The 25098-nt window shown below is 36.4% G+C and overlaps 1 protein-coding gene across 1 annotated transcript in view; it reads right to left on the reverse strand.

Annotated features, from left to right (window-relative positions):
• ofcc1 (orofacial cleft 1 candidate 1) overlaps positions 1-25098 on the reverse strand; it is a 135930-nt gene that overhangs the window by 89857 nt on the left and 20975 nt on the right. Inside the window, exons 5-13 of the mRNA XM_082184815.1 lie at positions 21758-21862; positions 20959-21048; positions 18214-18392; positions 16509-16595; positions 15658-15719; positions 14761-14887; positions 12039-12278; positions 5723-5986; positions 2165-2306 (exon numbers count right to left, since the gene is read on the reverse strand). Coding sequence (XP_082040941.1) covers positions 2165-2306; positions 5723-5986; positions 12039-12278; positions 14761-14887; positions 15658-15719; positions 16509-16595; positions 18214-18392; positions 20959-21048; positions 21758-21862 — 1296 coding nt within the window. The remainder of the gene's footprint in view (positions 1-2164; positions 2307-5722; positions 5987-12038; positions 12279-14760; positions 14888-15657; positions 15720-16508; positions 16596-18213; positions 18393-20958; positions 21049-21757; positions 21863-25098) is intronic.

Raw genomic sequence — 25098 nt, forward strand, 5'->3', positions numbered from 1 at the left:
TTTTACCTGTCGTTAAACTAGCAAAAGTGGATTCGGACACGCCCTAAGTACACTTGTGCCGTGTGCTTTAGACCATGCGCTTAGAGCGTTTATCGAAAGTATAAACAAGGCTTTAAGGTGTTCTGAGGGCATTTCCAGAAAGCATCATTAGCCAATTATGGTCCCAAGTTCCATCATTACTAACAACAACTATCATTCCATCTTTACTACCTAACAAGTTCCATCGCTACTAAACAACGATTCATCGTTTTCCGAAACCATAGTCCCAATAAACATTCACAAACAGAATCACAAACTTGTAAGGTTGAAACTATTGCTTTTGACCTGTGAGATCATGCTCTTGGACAGTTAGCAAGCTAACATGCAGTACATTCCATATCTTTCATTCCATTTAAATATATACAGCATACACATTTTAATCTATATATTTCAGCATGTAAAGAATCACTAGGGTTAGGGAACCTCAGAGTATAAAGTGAGAGGTAACCCACAATTAATCAACCATCAAGTCAAGTCAAGTCAAGTCAAGTTTATTTGTATAGCGCTTTTCACAATACAGATTGTATCAAAGCAGCTTCACAGTATTCAATTAAAATAATACAACAAAGTTTTATTAACTTTTAATTTATTAACATCAAATAAAGCGAAACGACAGGCATCAAAAATAGCGAAGTAGTCCTAAGATGCCAAGGTCATTACAACATCATTTTGGAGATATTATGTTGTAGAGAAAGCTGCTGACTGAATCAACAGTATATATAGCTTACAGAAGTGAAGTGTACTCCAGTTAGATACTGCATGTTAATGTGATAAATAAAAAATAAAAAATAAAAATATATATGTTTTGTGAAGTATAATAATCTCACAATAATTGAGTTCTTGAATCGATTAATCGTTAGAAGTTATTACACTTCCACCTGTGAGTGACGTCATTTACGACAGCCCTATATTGTTGAACCAAAGTGGTTCAAACGACAGAGGTGCGAACATGTTACTACTAGTTCTGACTAGCTAATTTAGAGTTAATTTATCCAATGATGTGTAGTACTATGTTGTTAAGCAGCAAGTTTTGTCGTAAAATTAGGTGGTTGCTAAGCAATGGAAGGGTGATTGCTTAAGAGACAGAGTCAAAAGTGGCCACCTCCAAGTCTTGATGATATTCTGGTCTCTAGATATGGCTCGGATACCACCTAGAGTGTAATGGTTATATTTACTCCCATTTGATCATCCTCCAAACAAAAATTTGTGTCTCTAAACGCTTATAATAAGTAATTGCATGCCTCTTCTCAATAAGTCACGCAATTTGAGGTTTCATTCATGGCCAAAGCACAAGAAGATTAAGTCTGATGTTTGAAAATGTGGGAGCTTATGACAAAAGTATTGAAACACCATCAAAAGACTAGGCATATACATGCTGTCTACATAATTTGTAAACAAAATAAAGCCAACAAAGATGGAATCATCTAAAAACATTACGGAGACAACAACACAGGCAAAAGGGCCCCAGTGACGTAACGTGAAAACAACGTACAACCCACTAGATTTGCTTCATTTGTTTGTTCAATGTGACTGTGAAGTTCTTCAAAACAGTGTTCAGCACACAAACATATGCCGAGCGTTTTGAAAGCGTCTCTACGTGTCCCATTCCAGAATCATCTGCTATTTCCCAAACAAACGGCAAACAATGAACGCACTGAAAAAAAAAAATCAATAAGCTAATGGAGGCGCACACAAGTGATTGAGCTCTATTAGAGATCTAGCTATTACCCAATCCCGCTTACGTTGACTGCTCACGGTTCAACACAGCAAATGTGAGCCGGCTTCCGGCTGAGAGTTTTGATTAGAGGAAATATGTGCCATTTGCTAACGCACCAACGGATGATGATGATGATGATAGCATTCAGTGAGAATTGTCAATCATCTGTAAAGCCGAGTATCTTATGTTAGTGAGCTTCATTTACAGTGAAAACAATTTGGCCTAAAATGTCACGTATTGTGCTGCGTAAATTGGACGTGCTTTAGTCTGAACGCAGAAGGTTCATTTGCTCTGAATGCCCCACCAGATTCTAACTGGCAGCTGCCATTCTGCTTCTGTGTGGGAGTCTGTGGTAGGCCGTGACATTCGTTGGCATTTATTCCTGTCGAGGGGGTGCAGAAGTCCTACCTGGCAGAGAGGCAGAGGAGCGGGTGGAGGTGTCCTGGTGGGGAGGAAGCCCCTGGCTGGAGCTCAGCTGGGGGTGAGAGGGGATCTGCAGGGTGAAGCTGCGCTCCGGCACCCCAGTGCTGCCCCGCGGGAGTCTCTTCACCTGCACAGAGGGATGTCTGCTGATTGACAAAGACTGATTATGAGAGTTGGCTAATAGATATTGTAGATCAGTGGCTCTCAACTGGTTTTGCTTCAGGACCCAGATAATTTAGAAACCGGGATTTAATTGTGTTTGATTGGACACAGCCTTTGACATCAACAACAAAACATATGTAAGTGTTTCTCCTCCCTTTTAAATACTGATAAGCTCTTTTTTTTTTTTTTTTTTTTTTTTTTGCTATCGTTCCTCTGCACAAATTTGCTTAATTGCATTTTATTTCTTTTTGTTCTTTTTTTCTCTCTCTCTCTGCTGTCTGTGACCCTTCCAAAACAGACCTGATATTTTTGGGTCAGAAAGCACACCTCTATTTTGACTTTCTTTATCTGTGCGTGCATGTATGTTTGTGTTTATTATTTATTTATTTATTTGTATTTATAATTATTTATTATTTATGAATGTTTTTCTTTCTTTATTGGACATTTTAGGACAGTGGAGAATTGACAGGAAATTATAGTTAGAATAGGAATGGAATGCCGAAATGATTTAATCCAGATCCAATCCAAAACATGCATACTAAGTGCCAAGACAAGTCGACTACCTTGACAATTTTTTAATACTAAAATCATGGACTGTTTCACTCCCAGGTGGAATCTGACAATTTGTGGCATTTTCTGTACTGATTTGGGGAGAAATCTGCAGATTTCTGTAGAATTGATGGTAAAATTAAACAAAGCTGAAAGCATTTTCAAAGTATACATTTTCAACAAGCATGTGGTTGGACTTTTTGTGAAGTACACACAAAATTCCCTATTTTTATGAATGTATTAGATCGAGATAAGTCATTGCTTTGCTTTTTAACTTCATTAAGATGTTGAATAAAAGGATCAATGCTTCTTCTCAAATGTATCTGGATCTGTTTAGTAAAGATGTGGTTTGTTTACAACCTGGCTCCAATTTCCAATTTACTTGCAAGAGCCATTTACACTCTCTATCTCTCACACACACATAATACAAAACAGGACATTTGCAGAACAGAAAAGAGTTCAGTCAGGGTAACTACAAGTGCTGGGTAAAAAAATAAAAAAATCGATTCTCATTTTGAAAAAACAATCTCGATTCTTAAATCCCAAGATTCGATCTTTCAGTCTAAGCTATTTTCAGTTGATGAATTAAAGTTTGTATAGTGTGACTCCCATCCAATAATCCATCCTTTGTTACTAATGACATGAAACAAAGTCTCCATTTCAAATTCTGTAAATTGTATTAGGAAAAATAAATACTAGGGATAGAGCAATGTATTGGCCATATCCATATCAGCCAATAATATCTTATTTTGTTTATAAAAATATTATTTTCACTATCTGTCTTGTTTATTTTAAGGTTTGTTTCACACAGGATGAGTAAGCAGAGCATATTTTTTTTCAGCGCATTCAGGAGCAGAGCAGAATTTGCGATTGTTTCGGCGACGAGTCTATTTTTGCTGCGCCGCTCACACTAAATTAAAGCCACAGTGCATTGTTCTTGGTCAAAACAAAACACACCAGTTAACAAGAAAAATAACAAATTTCACCATCGAATCATATAAGTGAGGTGTTCTGTGCTTTGCAATCATCTTGACATTCTGCGCTGTGAAAAAAAATACACGAAAATTCATCATTGCCAGTTTTTACCCAAACTTCAAAGGCCTGTTTAAATTATTAAAGCTAGAGATGCATCTTAACTTTAAGATTACTTTTATCATGTAAATTACGTATATACAATGTTTTATACATATTTGTGTGGGACAGTATGAGGGGAACACGGTCACAACGCAGCAGACAGAGTATGCAGCCATTCATAAATCAAAGCACAGGACAGACGGAGAACACCAGAAAAAGATGACACAATGGACAATATTCGTCTGTATTTGCAATACCAAGTCGCAGTTCAGCTGAGTGAAAGCACCATTGGTGCATGCTTCTCCCGTTCATACGCACAACTTCTGCGCTGTCCCTGCTCTGCTTGTGCATCCACTGAGAAACAGGCGTCACAGTGGATGTGCAAGCAGAGCATCCCCTGCGTATTATATGCCCATGTGTCACTTAACCTTGCATTTAGCTCAGGAAAGTTATACAATGTTCACAGTTCATTAGTTAGCTGCAAAAACACTAGAGATTAGCTTATTTACTGTTAATTACATATGTTTGAATATATTTGTCATGAAGACAAGTGTTTATGAAAACTACCTTATGTGCAACTGAGTATACATTTCAGTTTTTATTTGAGTACAATTATTATATCTGAAAATAAATAGCAGATGAATATGATATTTTGAGCTCTGTTATTAATTTTAACCTCTGATATTGTAGTAATGTACCAAATGAGAGGGTTCCCTGAAGTTTTACTGCATTAGTCGGGAGAGATTTTTTTTCTTTAAGAAAATCAAACTATCGGAATCGGTATCGCTGTAGCGCCTCAGGTCAAGCAAAAAGTTACAGCATGAAATAAACATGAATGAACATCAGAAGGTATGTTGAAAGATACGGTACAACTTACAGAAATATGTAACTTATTAGTCAGCTAGAAAAAAATAACCCTGGAGAGGAGCATTTTGCTAAATGTATGCACTATATTGCATGTTCATTGTATTTTTACTGAACCTGTTTTCAAAATTTAATGTATTTTTGAATAAAATCTGTCACGGCAGTCTGTCATTTTAATGACAGTCACCATTTAATTAGAAACATAACTATGTTATAGTCCTGTTAATATAACATTATTATAATAAAAACGTCATTATTTCTAATTTAAATTCAAGTAGCTTACAAGTCAGTGAATTTTAACCTTTAACATTATAATGATATACCAACTATGGTTCCCTGTATAGCTTACAGCATTAGTTAAGAGATATGTTTTTCTTTGATCTAAATCAAATCAAAATCGAATCGAATCATGAAATTTGTGTCAATGCCTAGCCCTAGTAACTACAGTGGTTTATTAGCATGAGTAACTAATAATAAGGCTTATGCATTAATAATAATAATTATTATAATGATGATGATGATTATTATTATTATTATTAATTATAGTATGAATTATTTATGTAATTCATTTTATCACAGAGTAAAACATTTTAAAAGATAATTGCGACTATATCTCACAATTGCGAGTTTACATCTCTTAGTTTACGGTCAGAATTGTGTGATATCACGCAATTCTGACTTTATCACACACAATGGCGACTTTATATCACTTTATAAAAAGTCAGAATTGCAAGATGTAAATTTGCAATTGTGAGAAAAAAAGTCATAATTGTGAGATAAAAAGTCGCAACTACCTTTTTTATTTTTATTCTGTGGCAGAAACAAGCTTCCATAATTATTAGATTGCTGTGTGTCTTCAAAGAAGTAAATGTTCAGTACATCTTAAAGGTGTACCTGGAAGTAGAGGTTGCATAGCCAGTGGTCCAGGTCAGTGGAGAGCAGATGCTCGATTTTGCGGAATTGGTTTAGTGAGGAGTTCGGCCTGCCACGCAAGAGAGGGGTCTTGAACTTGCCCTTGAAGAGTTGAAGGGAGCAGTCGCAGATGGGAAATGCACCCCAGCCCACCACACAACTCACATGACTGTGATCACCAGGCAGAGATAACAGCTTGAACACTAGCACACTGGACGGCAACAGATCACATGACGCAGGTAAGACCTGAGAGAGACAGAGAGGGGTTTCTGAGAACAACAACTAAATCTAAAACCTATCATCTAAAACAAATGAAAATTATAATCTATTTTAAACAATGCAGAGGGAGTTCAGGGTCAAAGTCAAAATGATTTATAAAACACTTTAAACACAGATTAGACCTATGCAAGACTAAACTAATTTACATAATAAATAAATAAAAAACATTTATATAAACACACACAAACACATCTAAATGGAAACATAGACTTCTATTGCTTTTATATACAGCTAGTTATAAATACTGTAACATAACTCTAACCAACACCCAAACTGAAAACTTTATTTACTTTATTTCTACACTGTTTTTACAAATGAGGACATCCCAAAAAGGAGCTTTTTGGAGGTTTTGTCAGGTTTAGCTCAATTTTGTCCCCGAAATATGGTTAAGTAGGATATACACACACAATTCAGCATACAATGACCATCATGTTGTTGCACAATGTACAAGTGCATCTTATAATATAGACAGGTTTGAAATATATTTATAGAAGTAGAGTATAGCTGGATGATGATGATGATGATGATGATGATGATGTCACACCAAAAAAATAGGGCATCAAGAAAAATCGATTACAGCACAGCAAGAAAAAAATAATCAATTTATTTGTTTGTTTGTTTAAAACAAATTAATGAAATATATTGTAAATACAAAATGTGGCAATTATGAATAAATATTTATTTATTTATTTATTTTTAAATATATAAAAAAAAGAAGTAAATATTACATACAAAAAAAAAAAAAAAATCATGGGTTCCATGGTCAAACCAGTGGTCTACTGCATTTCCTCTCTAGCTAAAGATGTAAATGTGTGTTAAATATGATCTAAAGTTTGAACCTAGATGATGAAACATTAGAATGAGATTACAGCTGGTTTTTAGGAAGCCATCTCAGCAGGAGTGCCAGCATGTGACGATCCCAACATGACAGCCGTGACATCACTAGAACATGTAAACCAGGCACATTTAACAGAAAATGTGGTATATCAGGAGAATGTGGCATGAGGAATACCAGCGTTTAACACACAGAGATCCTTATTTACCCATCAAGCAAGAGACAGGCCTTTAAAAAATGAACTGACAGAAAGAAGTGCTTGACTTCATCAATCATTCCCAGAATATTCCATCCCTCCATTAGGAGTAATGGAAAACGGAGAAGACTTGTTTTATCACATTCATCATGTGTTTCTCTTCTAATCGCTTTGTGCTCGCACCTAAAAAACGGCACAGATTCCCTGCGTCGGGCCTCAAATTCATGCCATAATCTCCTGCATTAGACATATTGAAAAATATTTCAGACGCTTAATTCACTGAAAAATAAGCAAGAACATTGCTGACTGTATCAATTGGCAGGGGTAAAAAAAGATTAAAAAAAGAGAGTGAAAACAATAAAATGACTGAGACGTTGTGTTTCAGGCCTATGCCAGTTCTCAAGTGGAACTGCTGCATGCTGGGAATCTATTAAAGCATCACAGCGATCGCATTTCATTCAAAACAGACCTGTGCTTACTGAGCAAACTCCACAAGAGAAAGAGGGAAAAGAGAACGCAAACTTGAAGGATTACATTGAAAAAAGAAATAATAATAATAAAATGTTCTACAGACTGTGTCACTGTGTCAAGACTATATTTTACAGAAAAAAACAACAACAACCGCATATGGGTTTAAATAACAACAGCATTTTCATTTTGGGATGAACTATTCTTTTGAGTGGGCTTTCCTCATGGACTGCTGGTCTAATTTTGCTTTTAAACATATCGACTGTTTTTGCTTTAGATGGAAGCGCTATGAAACAATGGAATGAAGAGATGGGGCGAAAAAATGAGACTAAGACTTCAGATTGGCAAAGATGTGAAAGATTCTTCTTATCTTCCGCTTCCTTGCCTGGACCATCACGGCTTTCACATCCCACTTGAAGGAAAGACTCAAATCTGCAAGATGGATCAACCAGAGCAACTCTAAGCACCAGCCAGAGACACTCAAGAAAAACATGATGAGCTGTAGCTTTCCTCCTACTATCGCTAATTCCTCGTTTCCTCTGCGAAAGCTGCGAGGAAAACAGACGAGATGAGGCGAGAGCACACGGTAATGTGGGCAACAGCAAAAAGCAAATGAGCCAATTACAGACAAATCTGATGGAAATCTTCGAAACATAAACATCAACAGCAACAGGATTGGCTATAAATAAGAGCTGGTAGAGGATAGAGGAGACTGACACTAGACAATCTCAATGGAGCGCTAAACGATTGCCTGCCAAATCAGAGCCCACGGTTTTGGACGAGAGAGGAGGAGTATTCAGTTAAAGCGGCCCACTTTATTTTCTTTGTGTCAGATGCTTCTGTCTGCAGATATAGGCCTGACTACACAAGCGCATGCTAGATTTAGGGCTTTAATTATTGAACTTGATCACATTTTTAGGATCTTTATTTACAGTGTTTGCTAGGCACTTCTGAACAAAATTTCTGGTAGAATTATATAATATATAATATATAATAGAATTAATTCAGCCTAAAACAACTCAACTTAACTCTCTCATTCAAACTTTGTTTTGAAGATTATTTCAGTTTTTGGTGTGCACGTCAAAATTAATTAAAAATAAATAAATAAATACAATTTAAATGAGTTTGAGGATAAAGTCGTAATATTAAAAGAATAAAATCACAATGTTTCAATAATTCAATAATAGGCCTTTTACAAGAATAAAGTAAGGCTACAAGATTCAAGTAGTAGTTTTAGAAGAATAAAGTTAAAGCATTATACATTATACATTATATATATATATATATATATATATATATATATATATATTTTTTTTTTTTTATATATATATAAGACTACACTTTAATCAAAACTTTGTTAAAAATGTCCCTTTATTCTCATAAAAAGCCTATTTCATAGGTGTGCTATTTTTTTTTATTAAACGATTAACGTCGGCCATTGTCTTACACAGATCCTTCATTTGGTTTTCTTTCTTACAGTATATAAATAATAATCAGTCTTCACTTGCAAATATTTACATACAGTATACATTTGCATATAGTTGTCTTTTCACCACACAAGTGACTGCACTGATTCTCATTCACAGCCAACAGAAAACAAGATGCATTCTAAAGCAGCATTGGCAAAACTAACCTATAACCTTAACACTGTTCTTTTGCTCTGAATGGCACTAATATTTTCTTAAATGTACATGTAGTTATTTATTTTTCTTATTTGTCTCAGTAGTTTTACTTGAATTCTGACACCGCTGGAATTCAAGTTTCACAGTATTTCTACTTCATTTTTATCCCAATAAACCGTCAGCTCTTGTATAATGAATTATAAATTTGATTTACGTTCACACACTAAATGTCATGTTAGAAAAGCAGCTGTTTTATTCACAGTGACTGTCCCTCAAGTCAAACCTTGAGCTTTCAGCAGCAGTTTTTAATACAGTCTCTTTCCACTTCCATACACACACTGACTGTTTAATATCACATTTCATAACCCTCATTCTGACTTTATATTCAATAACTCAAGTGGAACTGCAGTGAGAATAACTGGAGCGGTTCTGTTTTGGAGTTTAGTCCTGTCTGATGACCGACACATTTGATTTTCGCTGGAATTAAGATCACTGAAAGGCTCAGAAGGCACACCATATCAAAAGCATTTTCCCTATCCTCGTGTGGGTGTTCTGCACAAACCCAAAGCTAACATCGTGCAGAATGCAGTCAATCTATAAAGTGTATTTTTATTGCATGGCTCTCTGAATTACTTGATTGTGATTGGTGGCAACAAATCGTCAAATGTTTTGTATAATTGTCCTAAATGTCTCACGAACTGAAGCTCTCTGACAACCTCCATTCAGACAGAGGAGCCCCAAATTTAGTGATACAGGTAGTCTGGAATAGTATTTTAGCCTTTAGTTAAATATGATTGTTATTTTAATTTCTTACACATTATATTGTATTTCTTATGCATATGTTGTGATTATTTTATGATTACTTTAATTCATTTTCTATGTTAAGCACTTTGAATTACCATGGTGTATGAAATGTGCTATATAAATAAACCTGCCTTGTCTAATGCTTCTTGGCACCACTATGTGATTTGTTGTTTTTTATATAAATACTTCTTTCTTTCTTTTTTCAGTATGAACATATTAAACTGATCAAAAGTGTTAAATATTTTACTACAAAAGAGCATGATTAAAAATAATAAGAAAAAAAAATGCTGTTCTTGTGAACTTTCTATTATTTAAAGAATCCTGAAAACAAATTTTTCAGTTTCCACAAAAATATTAAATATTGTGTTTTTTTAGCATTGATAATTATAATAAATGTTTCTTTAGCAAATAAGCACATTCAAATGGTTTCTGAAGGATTGTATTAAAGTAATAATGCAATACAGTTTTTTTTTTTTTTTTTGCATTAAAAAAGCAGCCTCCTTCTTCCCAGAACTTGAACTTTTATACAGTTACATCTCTTAAAAATTAACATTATTTTATTGTATTTAATGAAATAGCCGCAAGTGCTGAATTACTACTTATACAGGTCACTTAATTTGACAAATTCAAACTGTGGGGTAATGCAGCACTGTTTTACATGGTCAAAGCAATCATACTAAAAATGCATTGGGTGTGTTGAAAGTTATATTATACTGTTACTCTGTATGTCAGACACTTGTTGTGCATTGCAGTAGCTAGATCGATAGAATATCATATTATATTAAAGCTGAATGACTTGTGTTTCTAAATGGCATGCAATTCATTTTTAAAATATATTGTATGGTGGAGAAAATTACTCTTACCACAAATTAGGCTGATTAAACTATTTTTGTTGTGTCTGAGGCATGGTACGAGGGTAACGCAGATGGTACATCATTGACAGGCGACGCAATGACATGGGCTGTTACACTGGTTATAATTGCTAATTTCTCTGGATTTAAACACTGGACACAAAAATCTTACAGATTTGCCTTTAATTTAAGTGAAGAAATTATTTACACAATTTATGTCATTCAAATTAAACCAGTTTAGTTAGGTCAACACAACTTACAGTAGTTGGATTAGGTCAATTCATTTACTGTAGTATGTTAAACTTAACTTTATTACATTTGTCAAACATTATTTTTATTTTTTTTTCTATGTTGGCCCAACATGTTTTCTAATTTAGTGAGGTTTAATTAATTTATTGACTGTACTAACATTACCATAGTTATTACTCACTGAGTGAAACAACTAAACTCACAGCGTAACCATATAGCTGCCCACAGCCTAAGCACAAGAGCTATTCTTCAGCACAATGGCAACCACAAAATTCAAAAACATTACATAAACTCTTATAAATGTCCAATATAACTGAACATTAAACACTAAAATGTCTTTACCTTTACTGAAAAACATAAAATAACACTTAATCCCTAAATATACTCTCCTAATGCAGTCACTTGCAAAGCATCCCACAGATTTACAGAACTACAAATCCACTGCTCAGTTAGTTATACTGTATATCAACAAAAACGTTTAAATTAAATTCATGTAATTCTAACACAAATGGATTAAATGAACTTCAGTTTTAAATAAGTTAGATTGAACACAATGAAATTAAAATTTGACAAAATGTTCAAAAATCGTGTTACTTTAGCTCATTTTAATTAGACTGAACAAGAGGCAAAAAAAATTTTGTTGAGAATACCTTTGCCCTAGGTGAGCTGAAAACAGAATAATTTTTAATACAATAAAACATTTTTTTTTCAGCTTATTAAATTGTGAAAAGAAATCTCATCATTGCTGCCAAAAACATGACAAATGCCCTCAGTGTTGTACGTCAGATGACAGACGGCCTCTCTTAACAGCGTCCGTGATTGATAGTAGTAAAATACCGCACAATTCCTAACAAAAAGGTGATGAGGTTTGATTGCTGTGCTCTTTAACAATCATCAAATCAGTTCCATGAACATCAGACATTTTGTTGTTGGGGTTAAATAAACGGCAGTTCTGCGGGTGTCTCAAGAGGGCAGTTTGCTGGGGTTTTCTTACCATGTAGAGGCTCTGGTTAATGTTGAGCTCTGTGTCACAGTATCGACCCTGGTGTTCTACGGGTTCTGTGCTTCCAGCCCACTGCTGCTCCTGCAGACGAGACCAGCGCAGCGTTCGGCCGCACAGTTGAGTCTGAAGAGACACGCTCAGTGAGTACAGACCTCTGGGCAGCTTCTCTCTCACGGCCCTCAGACACAAAACAAGCACCTCTATGGGCTGCGGAGTCCGAGTCCATTCCACCTACACACAGAGAGAGAGAGAAAAATGTCACTATGTAAAAACAACGATTTATAGAGAGAAAGAGAAAATACTTTAAAGAAAACAATTTCACTTACATTGAAGATTCTATTCTCTTCTACTCTTTATTACAGCTTTATGCTGGATATTTACACCAGATTTGTCAACGCTTGTAATATAAAAATAAAAAAATCTGCAGTTTGAGATTTGTTTGGGAATTAATCAAATGTGAATGGAATAATGAGTTGGCTATTCTTAATGTTAAAATGATACACACAGGCTATGATCAGAATGGAACACTGGCCTACAATTTATTAAATAATATGCAGTATACACTGCTGTATAATGATTTTGAAAAGTGAGGCATTATTTCACAAGTTTCAAACTGTAGTATGCAAAATTGTTGTCACACCTCATTAAGTAGCATGTGAGTGGCACTCAGTTATCATCTAATATATATATATATATATATATATATATATATATATATATATATATATATATATATATATATATATATGTATGTATGTATGTATGTGTGTGTGTGTGTGTATGTATCTATCCTGTGCAGTGTGTTCTGCTGTATCCTTCACATTTTGAAAAAATTTAGTAGGTCATGCAGCAGAACAGAACATTTGCATTCTATGCTCAGTATACATATATTAAATACTACAGCAACAGTAAAAGTAGTATGCAATAAGAAACAGAGATTTTCAGGAAATAAAGGTGAGGAGGACGTTGCATTTCTTGCAGCTGCCGTGTAAGGGGCGTAACGCCATAACACTCGCCTAGATGACATTATAGCAGCACGCTGGATCCTTAACACTTCTCATCCTTCACTTTCTGGCACGCAGGCCGGCTTTTCCAGAAACCTCGCTGACAGATCGACAAAACACGCACTGCAAACAGGAAACAACCCCACTCCCCTCCCCTTCCCCCCCAAAAAAACACACACTCATGCATACACACACAAAAACTTATTTTCTTTCTAAGTATAGCCTAATATTCCAAGATTAAGCTTTCTCCTTAATTATTTTCATTTTAATTAGTAAATCTTAATTAACAATGAACATTTACCCTTAAAATTTTTGGCGTGAGAATGAAGGAGGGTGGGGTGGGGTGGTTTGGGGGGAGCTAGTGAATAAATATGACAATCTTTTTGAGTCCTGAAGGCAGGATTACCGATGCAGGCAGGCTTAGTTATTAAACACGTTCTAAATTAAATGCCTCCATGAATTTTGTACAGAAATATATTTTCATAGTTTTGCATGCCAAATGTGACATTTTATATTTGAGATTCATCTGCCACTGTAATTTTGGAAATGTCATATAAACAAAGATTTTGTCATTTACCAATGAAATTACTATGCGTGGCAGGTCGACCATTGCTTTTCTGGCTGTGCGGGTTGTTTCAAGTCAGCAAGCCATAAAATATCTTTATCTCTCTGAAACACAGCAATTTGAGAGATAATGGAACAGTGACTGGGGGGCACGGATGCCAGGCTGAGGAATTATACTACAATCTCACTGCGTTTACTGCCTCCCTCAAAGCTGACTCTCTGTCTGCAAACCAAGGCTGCAGTTACTGTTAAGGCCCTCTTACAGGAGTCATTACAACGCAAAACCTTGCTGCAACAACTGAACTATCTGCTTTGGCTGATGTCCTCTTCCTTTAGATTTGGTTAAGTCAGAAGACTTAGGTGCAGCTACCTGTTCTCATACGCTTTCATTCTTTGCTTATTCTCAGGAAATGTGTAATATGTCTGCCCCCATGACTGATATCATTAACAGGATACTGAACTTAATCACGTTATTTGACTCAGCTCTATTAGTGTGTAACTCAAAAGAACGTTTAAAACATTCACGCTATTTCTACCTTTGTATTCTTTATTTATAATATCAGTCTATTTGTATTTGCCCATTAATCAGCATTACATTTAAATGGGTTCAAATATAATTTGTGCTTTCACTAAATTGATGAATTTTTACATGCTGTTCAACCTTTTTATGTTGTGACATTTCTGCCTTTTAAATAATGGTTTGATCTTTCTGACATCAGATTTAAGGGAGTGATATCAGTCTTTTATGACCACATGGTTCAAACAGAGGCAAGGTTATCTTGCAGTTACTAGTTACTCAGTATATAATTGATTGGCATCTTTAAGCTTTGTTATAGGAAAAAGTGATACATTTTAAAGGAATAATATTGTTCTTGGCAACAATTAAAAAGAATACTGTCTGTAAATAATGTGCTGTGGTGCAATATTTGCTACTCTGGCTGGTTTGCTAGTTGGCACTTAGACAATTTGCATTGCTTTCAAACCTGTTTTATAGTGTGTTGTTTATTATAATGCACATTAAAACTGAGTCATACTACAAGCTTTTCATAAAGGCAGAGAGATGTTCACTGCAAGAGAGATGGTGTGCGTGTGTGTGTGTGTGTGTGTGTGTGTGTGTGTGTGTGTGTGTGTGTGTGTGTGTGTACCTGCCACTGGAGGTCAGATTTGATGCCTAGTGGCTCTGTGTTTTCTGTCTCTTCAATAATTTCACCATATTGGTCGATGATCTCAGCCTGCTGTTGACGCAAAGAATTCTGCAAGCGATTCTCCGCCCTGATAATACACAGACAGACAAGTTTACTTTGCTATCTAAATGAGGACATACCATAAAACGTTTAAATAAATAAATAAATACATTTCTTTAAATCATCCCTCCAATTGAGGATGTCAACAAAAATAATTTTATGTAAACACAAATGTTAAGCAATTAGTACAACATCCGCCAAATAAATAAATAAATAAATAAAGTAATATCAGATATCCAGGCCACACTAGATGACAGATTCTACAATACTGCGACTGAAAGTGTTGGAAATCTGTAAAAAAAAAAAAAAAAAAAAAAAAATGTGTCACAGCATCCTTTGAATATTGGTGGTGTGGCCTTGATCTGATACAGACGTCTAATATGACTAACAGTCACCCAGCGCTAATATGAGAGGACATGGAGAGGGTCATCTAACAAACCTCTGCACCAGTGTCCAACTAACATCCCTGATTTCATTAGATCAGTCTGTGTGGCGCTGCACAATTATTAAAAACTTAAACACAGCCGAGCCTGCAGGCCTGACACTCAGAAACAGAGAGAGAGCGAGAGAGGGAGGGCTGTAGACTGAAGTGAACAGGATGAAATTGATGCTACTTTGCGTCCAATGACACGGACAGATTTCCTCGCCTTTGGCAACTTACCCAGAATGCACTGGTAGAGACAATACAATGTGGAGTATATTACATCTCCTCACAAATGTCAGCAAAATGTAAATGGCTTTGGAAACACAGATTAATGATTATTTCACATCAGATTGGATGTAGAGAAATTCACGCACCGCTGGAACACAGAGTAGAGTCTGTCCTGCAGAACGGCTTCCTCCTCATCTATGTGCCTGATCTGCAGAAGCAAAATAATACACATTTAAATATTACAAAAACTTTTGATTGTATTCAATATTATGAAGAAACCCAAATGTGACGTAGCACAGCAACTTTAACAGTGAAACCTATGTTAAACCAGACTATGTCACATTAAAAAATATAATGTAGAGAAAAACGTTTCATTTACTAGCAGTGCTTGCAATGCAGCGTAATAATAATAATAATAATAATATTTAAGGTAAATGTTGCTGTTGTTATGACACTCAACATGTATCTTGCTCAAATAAATGAACAATGGTTATGATTGGAACGGAATACTACTGCAAAATAGAATGCATTACGTGAACAGTGTTGAATCTACACTAAATATATTAGCAATAAGATCATCTGGTGATTCTTTGCATAACGAAACTGTGCAAACTATTAACAGTAAATATGTTATATACTGCATAAATAGTAATATTATTATGGTAGTATGCTATTGCCATAAAAAAAGACTGAAAAACTGAAAAAAGTTTGAAAGGATTATGTAAGTGGATAGTTCTGTCTACACACACACACACACACACACACACACACACACGTGTGCATGTATTTTATTAAGAATACATACTATTTATACATTTTCTATGGTATATAATTGTATAGCATTGTCCATGTCAGCCTGTGACTGTGTGTTTGAGTGATAGTAGTGTGATTGATGGGGAAAGACAGCAGAAGGTCTCAGCAGCAGCTCCTGTACCTCAGGAAATCTCATTTGACATACCTACAGTAATCTTTCCTTTTTCTGGACACACATCAGTACCTTTGAATTTCCCCTTAAGAACGACATTACTCTCTGCTTCCTCGCCCACACCTTTTCCTCTGTCTTCCCTCGCTCTGAACGCTCTTCCTGCCAAAAAGGAAAATCCATGTTCTTGTTTAGGACCAACAGACTGCATTCTGCAGCTGTATGTGCGGCTAACTTGAATTCAGAACATCTAAAGAGACATGTTAATACAATCTTCAGGCAAACCCTACAGACACACACCGCAGAATTCAGTCAGCACGTTTAAAAGGCTTTATACTAGCAGACTGACAGTGGTGTATCCTGTGCTGCTTAAACACACATTGTGAAATAGCTGTGGAGTGCGGTAGGGATAATGTTGTGTTTTCCGAACAGTTGGAGAGCAGAATAAAGCTCTCATCTGCAGTCGCACATAAACCAAGAGTGATTATTCAACACACGCCATGACTCAAACATAACCATTACATCCCATCCGCTCCTTACGCATTCATTTCTCACTTCAACTTCACATTCTCTATTTAATGTGCATCTCTTCATTCGCATTTCAGTCATATGTTGCCAAGACTGATTACAGCTTGAATATGTTGGCTAATTCTGATCTTGTTCAAAGTAATTTAGCATTTTGTGTTTTTGACAATTCCTCCATATGGAATAACATTCAGTTGAAGATTGAAGCGTCTAGAATATGACCTGCAAAATCTCAGATTAGCTGACAAGATTTTTTAGCTTTGGTTTCAAATGAAAAACAAAAGAATGAATTATATGCAGACATAAATAACATGAACTTATTGTACATTATATTACCTATAATGTACATTCACAGAGGGTTTTCACCATAAACAATACATCTAGGCCACATATACAAAGAAATGTATATGTATATATATATATATATATATATATATATATATATATATATATATATATATATATATATATATATATATATGTGTGTATATAAAAAAAAGATATATAAGGTCATCCAATAAAAATATATAAATAAATAAAACCTTTATATCCTTGTATAGAATACAAAATTTAATTTCACAAAAGTAAAAAGTCACATTGTGTGGGTCTACTTAGTGAGCATTTAAAGGCATGAAAACACTTTCTAAAGATGGGCAGTATGGTTATGTTGTACTTTAAGACAAATCAAGCTCAGTGAAAAACAAATTCAACAAAGATAGTGGATGAAGTGAGAAATGTTGATTGTAAATACAGCTTAGCAACATGCTAATAAATGTACAGTAAAACTGTTGGACAACAAATTCAAATCAATTCACTAATTTTAGTCAGGATGCTGCACAGATGCAGCACAACTTCCTAGACAGTACAAAAAAAAGCAGCTCGCGAAGTTTTGGAATATAACTGTCTAAGCTGTTAGACCACGTTAATGACATTTTAAGTTGAGCTGCTCATGCGGTTGGTTTGATTCAAAATTGTGTCATGTCTCAATCCCATTCCCTCCATTTGTCAATAAAAACTAGAAAAACGCCTAAAATAACACAAGCAAAAGCATAGAAACTGAGAGTGCTGAAAGAACAGTATATTCTGAACAAACCCCGATAGCTTTGTTGATTAAAATAAAAACTTTTTGTTGTCATCTCTCGCGATTTGCAGACAGACTGTAGACTGGGTGTAATAAGTCCGGCTGTGACATGAGCAGCTTCAGAGCACAGATCATTCTGACCAGCAGAGGCTTATGGGCTTATATATAACTGACCTGTTCCAGCACGGGTTTGCCCACTGGAATCATGTCTTGCTGCACACGCTCTCTGAGCTGCTCCACATACTGAGGGATGACCTCCGCTCTCCTCTCCAGTAGCTCAGTCCTTCGCCGATCCCTCAATCCATCCTCAGCCACTGGTTCAACATCCTCAACATGCTCAGACACCACCATACCTACCATACAAATGCACTATGGTTATACATCAAAGACACGTCAAACACAAATCTGAAGAGTCAATGATAGTGATGTTAAGCCCCGCTCAGAGGTTTAGACACATTCCTCATCTGAACCAAATTACACAGAAGCACGATTTAATTAAACCAGTGAGTTAATCAAACAGAGTAGTGCTAATGAAGCCCTAATGTGATTGCACTAGCTTCACAGTGCTACACAACACACAAATGGGGAAACACCTGGATCAAGTGCAAAGATACATATTAGGTCTGTTAAAAAACCTAGTGAGCTGCCTACCTAGACAGCATTTTAAGGCAATCACAGGCACTCTGCTGATGTGATGGATGTTCAAAAAGATAGATACCTTCTTTTGGCCCAATTCTAAGGTAGCACGGCATGTATCCTTCACGCATAAGGCAATCTCATAATACATTATGACAGGCTCAGTGAAAGCATTTATCCAAGTTGGCAGAAGCAGCAAGATGCTGGTTATAAATGTAATTTATTCAATACCAAAAAGTACTGATACAAATAGTTAAATTCAGTCCAAATAAAAATGTATTACTATAATAATGTATTACTCTTAGCCTATTATTACAACTTGCTAATATTCAACTCTTATGAAATCAACTGCTCTGAAGGAGGAGCTCTATTTATTATTATTTTTACACATACTATTTGTAATATTCCAAATCCAGAAGAAGACAGCAAGGCGGCTATCAAGGTTTTGGAACAGAGAACCTCAAAAGTTGGTTGCATTGAGTCATGGGGCCCTATTTTAATGATCTAAGCGCATGGTCTAAAGCGCACAGCACGAGTGCACTTAGGGCATGTTCGAATCCAATATCGGGTCGTCTCTATTCTCTTAAAGAGTAATGGATGTGTTTTGGGCATACCGTGCAATAAACTAATCAGAGTCTCATTCCCTTTAAAAGCCAGTTGTGCTCGTGCCATGGCATATTCGCTATTTACATGGCGGAATTTGCAAACTAGAGAAGCATTCAGTTTTTCCGCTTGCAAACAGGGAAACGGATCTGCTCATGCGCGAGGTTAAAGCGCATGAGGAGACCATCTACAGGTCAAAGTGTATGCGCCTTGTGGACCCGCCTATAGGCACACATTACTAACGTGCTCTTTAAATAAAAATAAACACATTGACTTTAGACCAGGTTTCAGTTGGTCAAGGTGAATGTCCACTGTCTATTTTTGTCAATTTCAGTTGGCTCAAAATAGCAACGCGCCAACAATGTGCCTGAACACACCTCGTTTTCAGACCAGCACGCCCATGGGCACACAAATGGGCGCAAATGCATTTGCTATTTAAACAACGTGGCGTAGGACGTGAAAATGATAACTGCGTCGGGCTGAAACTAGCAAAAAAACACTTGCGTCGCGCCTGGCGCTGCATTGCGTTAAGTGTATGACAAGGCCCATGATGTTTTGTCTGCCACTGGAAAGAATATTTGAAGCGCAAAATGGGTTCCCTCAGTTTTACTCATTGCATACTGGACTGTGCCCATTCTGCTAATGATGCTCCAAACCCATTTAAGTGTTAGAAGTGTGGAGATATTTAGAGAATTAGCAGACTTTGGACTAAAGGAGGTGGCGGTGAAGAAGGCTTGCAGGCAATTGTCTCAAGTCTATTGTGACTGTGTTAAAGCCTCATGGATGGATGCTACCCATGATCGTCCTCCTCCTTCTACTGTTTGTGTGTTAATCCTGTATCCTCTTTCCTTCTGTTTCTTTGAAGGATTTTATGAGCATTCTAAGACAAAAGTGAAGAGGCTAATCTATATACTCCAGCTAAATCCACAACAATCCAGTTGAGTGTTAGACAGCTAACACCGTATTCGTGTGTACCGTGAGGCCTAAACCCAATGACGGTCTGGCAAACCAATTACAACTGCTGTGCGGTACCTCAACCGATCCACTGAGAGCATTTTACACCAAGACAAAAGCAGCATAAGCCCGACACTCTACTTGGGAGAGAGTCTTAATCCGACCCTCTGCTAATGGGACAAACACTGGAGTCACACACAACAATGGCTCTCGCACAGGAAGTTGAGCTCAGTGCCTACCTGAGAGCTCAATGCTTTTTGGGGGAATTACAACAAAAGCATCCTGCTGGGTAACAACATCCTACATGTAAAATCATGAGCATCTCATAATGAAGTTAAATAGAAGAGAATCAATATTTTATAAACCTGGCCGGTGTAATTTATTTCCACAACATTCACATGATGTCTCCACAGAACAGAGCCTTGTTATAAGTTTAGCCCAGTGTAAAATTCTACTTCTCAGTGGATGCTCTTTCAAAGTTCATATGATTTCTATTTCATTTAAGCATTTACTTTGTTTCAGAGGTGTCTCCTAAAATTCATAATTATAAAAATAAAAAATAAATCTCTCTTGAAACTCTTGAAGAGAGATTTTTGAGACTAGTTTCTCAAGAGAAAGGTCTGAGTAAGCAAAGTTTCTATTTTATCCCATTGATGGCTGGGAGAAACAATTGAGATATTTAAGACATTGGGTTTTTTTCTTTCCAAAAATTCCAAAAATCTTTACCTGGTAAATCTATGACAGTGGAGGCGTCTTCTTCCTGAAACATTTCGGAAAGTTTCTCATAAAGGTTCCTCTCATCTTCATTCATAAACTCTGGGAAGAAAAATCAAATTTGAATAATATTTCAGCTGACGGATGGTACATTTTATTGCTGTGCTCTCAAACACCTCTCACTGACTGATTTCACATGGATTGCAAAGTCCAAATGTAACATAAAGGAACATATGGCATGAATTTCCAACAACTGACACTAATTCCTGACCTTCATTTACATTAAATGATTATAGCTCAGAGCTAATAATAACATGCTAGTAAGTCCAATGTAAGTCGTTCGACAGCAATGAAATTTATGCAAAATATCATTTGAAGGTGTCCCCACCTCTGGAGTGTCATTATCAAAGGTTTGTAGGTTTGTGAGGATTGTGGAATATTACAGGATGGCGATGTCCAACAGATATAGTCAAAATGGCTTTTCTGTTAATAGCCATGTTTCATTATAACATGCATATGACTTTGCTCCCCAGAGCACGCTTTTAATAGACGCGCTGAGGTGCACATAGCGATATTGGAAGGAACCCCCTTCATTTAAAGGAAGTTAAGGAAAGCATGGGGATCGGAAATGGAACTGACCAATGACAGGTGACCTTCGGCAATGACAGTCACAGCACCGCTCAATCTTGTGGCCCATTGGAAAAAGTATTTACATAGACCGGCCCGCCCAACACTCTGACAGGCTGTGAGTGATCTCGCTCACCCCGCTTTAATGAACTGAGATGGCCTATTATGAGAAAAAATGGCATACTTAATTCCAGCTCATCTCTGCCTCCGACCCCAGTCATCCTGCACCGCCTTGGGTCACCCTCCACCGCCGACGAGGGGTCAAAGTAATTTTGGGCACCTTCATTTCCTGTGGAAAGTCCAGGCGGGCGAAAGAGAGAAAAGAGAAAGTGAGGGGGGCTGATGGTTGGTGGGCTGGGTGAAGTTAGTGATTATTAGAAGCACATGATGTGAAAATGTTAATTTTGAAAGTCCACACCGCTCTCGCCGGCTGGCACAGGCTACCTGATAAGGCCCCGCTCGGTCACGTTTCCCTGATCTGCACTCAAGAGGGCCCGACGCTGCTCAGGGGCCTAATTAGCATGCTAGGAAAGGTCAGAGCAGGCAATCTTTTAAACACAACCTGCCATATGTTACCTGTGTTCAAAAGAACTAATAAGAAACGTGTATAAGTAAAGGAGCCCTGAATTTCAAAGACAATACCCTAACACTGCTCCGGGGTCATCGGTCAGAGAAAGAGGGAGAGAAAGCGAGAGAAGGGGCGACAAAGCAAACGCTGTATCCCATTGACTTCTTATTAGCAATTGCTGACCTTTGGGCATCAAAGCGTCTTACCAGAGTTTTATAGAAATCCAGCAGCTAGAGGGTTATTCCTGTTAAACAGTTACTGCTCTCTGCTCTTCACTACTCAACACCAAAGCTGTGAAAGATGCATCCGAGCAAACCTCAACTATAAAAGAGCTGATATGCTTAAAATTTCAGTTATACTACAAATTAGCAGAACTGATGGAGGCTAACGAAAAATCGGCCTGAAATAATTGTTTTTCAATGAGAGCTGTCAAGTATTTCAAATCAGAAATAAAATCAGTAATAAATTTGTCTTCTAAAAATATGGAAAACATAAAAAAAAAAATATACATTTGGAAATCATGCTAAACCTGTATTTTTCAGTCTGATCCTGCCAATGAACATTGCTACTACCTTCTACCAAAAAGGCAACAGGATCTTTAAACCACAAACTGGGACTTTTTATTCCTTCTACAGCCATAGTGAGAGTTGCAATTTCTCTCATCAATTTATTTAAAAGTATATCCTCCTACTGATACTGTCTCAGTTTCTGGCGTCATGAACAAATGAGACTTTTGGCAATGCAACAAAGTTGTGTTGACTTCATGCAAATGAGCATCGATGTGAGGCTGCAACTACCAATGGGAGTGCACACAATGATCCTCCGCCTGATACAGATCGACCTCAAGCGATTTAAACGTTGTCAGTGTGAACGCCCCATTTGACTGACATTCACCCATCAAATAAATTAAAGTGACTTGAGTCTTGAAGTAAAGCACTTTCCACGGTAAACACAGTTTGGCTTCCATATCTGTTTTTGTTGGAAGGGGCTGAACATTCATATTTGCATAACGTTGGCGGTCTTTGAAATTATGTCTTTGAATTATATCTTTGATTTAACTACATGGCCTGGCCATCTTCCAGTGTTTCTCATCTTTAATCAAACTCTCCTCTGTTCTTCATGCACACTATCAATAATGTAGAGCTGCAATGCAGTTTGATGCTGCTAGAATAACACTGATCTGTTAGGGAGCATGCTTATAGATTTAGGGTGGGGAAATCAGGCCATTTTCGTACATGCAAGTAAATACATTCTCAACTACATGCTGACAGAATTTACAAAAACAGCCAAAAGACAGCTTCTCTCAGGACAAAAATGATCTGTCCTTTCTTTCTTTTTTTTCTTTTGCAGTGTGAAATGAACGTTGATGTAGTATTTATCAAAGGATTTGAACACAGCGGTTTTACTTTTGAAATTATGCATAGGCAAAAGCTAAGGTTTGATCTCAGCTTGAATTTGATAATCATTTGAATTATTTACATGCGGGAATATGCCTGCCAGCTAAAACACTCTATGTTCATTCCAGTGCTCTGTGAGCTTTCACAACACACACAAAGACAGGAGCCGTCTGAAATTTAAACTCCACTCCAACTTTCTCTTCTTCTGTTTTTTGTTTATTTACTTGCTCCTTTGCCTATGTTGTGGTTTCAGTTGTACGTATTCTATATATTAAATCTCTGTTATTAGTAATATGAAAAATAGTTGAAGTTGAAGTTGTACTTCAACTCATGTTGAAGTACAGAAACTGCAATCACCTACAAATATCAGTTTTATTATTATTATTATTATTATTATTATTAATGTATCAGTGGTGTGCAGTGCTGTTTCAAAATGAGGAGACAAAGTCCTCACAGTTTTATTTAGAGTCCCCTTGTGGAGAAAATCAAGTTTTAATGTTGTGTATAGGCTATATCTGTGGTGTTTTTAATGTGCTTTAAGACAAACCATGTGCAAATTCATGTCAATGCCATTGCTGAGTATTTTCTCCTTGTTGGATAATAACATATTATTAGCTGTTTGATGACATAGTCAAGCAAAAGGCTAATCATATTAATTACCGTTATGTGTCCAACGTTGTAAAGAGCGATACCAGTGAACAGCGTTTACCTCAGTAAGTTGGCCGAGTGAATCTGTGAGCTGACGTGAGTGGAGGCGGGGCTAATTAGCATATTCATGACTCTGCAGATACTAAATGAAGCAAGGGTGTAGAGTTGCATCCAAGCTATTTTTTTTTTTTTTTTTTTTACATGAAAAAAAAACAAAAAACGTTTAAATATGTCATTTTGGTGATCAAAGATACGTTTTAAGGGATCAAATGATTGACTATAGGGGGACTTTAACATTATATATTTCAAAATACTAACTAAAGGCAGTAACAATTTAAACAATACATTTTATTTGTGATCTGATGTTCAGCTGTTCTTTTTATAAGTCAACTTATTTTCATCAGTCGTCAAGCTCGGTAAACACTGGTCACAGACACGGAAATGTAGGCTACCTTTAATTTCACCAAGCTGATTGCACACTAAAACCCCCCACAGTCAATATGTTTTCAGGTCATTTCAAGTTTGATGTGACATAAAGCAGTGATATCTAAGTAGGTGAGTTGTTTACTTTTTACTTAGTCTTCCCATTAATGCCATCATTTTCTTCATTCAGGCTGATTCGGCAAACCTGCACAAAAAAAAAAAAGAGGATTGCTCCTGTCTGCCCTGCTGCTGGTTTGTGTCTGTATGCTTCGTATAGCTTTCTGCTTTGAATCTCTATTTACTATCATTCCTTGTTGTTTATATTGCTAAATATAACTTACTCATCAACATATATTAGATATTGTCTAATATTGCCAATCACATTAATCTGACATCGCTATCTTTTATCTAAATCGCTATTGCTACGATTAGCTTACATACTAAATCGTGCTTGACATTTGTGCTGGCTAATATACAGGCCACCAGGGC

Source organism: Leuciscus leuciscus (genome assembly GCF_965113295.1).
Source record: "Leuciscus leuciscus genome assembly, chromosome: 11".
NCBI classification, from domain to species: domain Eukaryota; kingdom Metazoa; phylum Chordata; class Actinopteri; order Cypriniformes; family Leuciscidae; genus Leuciscus; species Leuciscus leuciscus.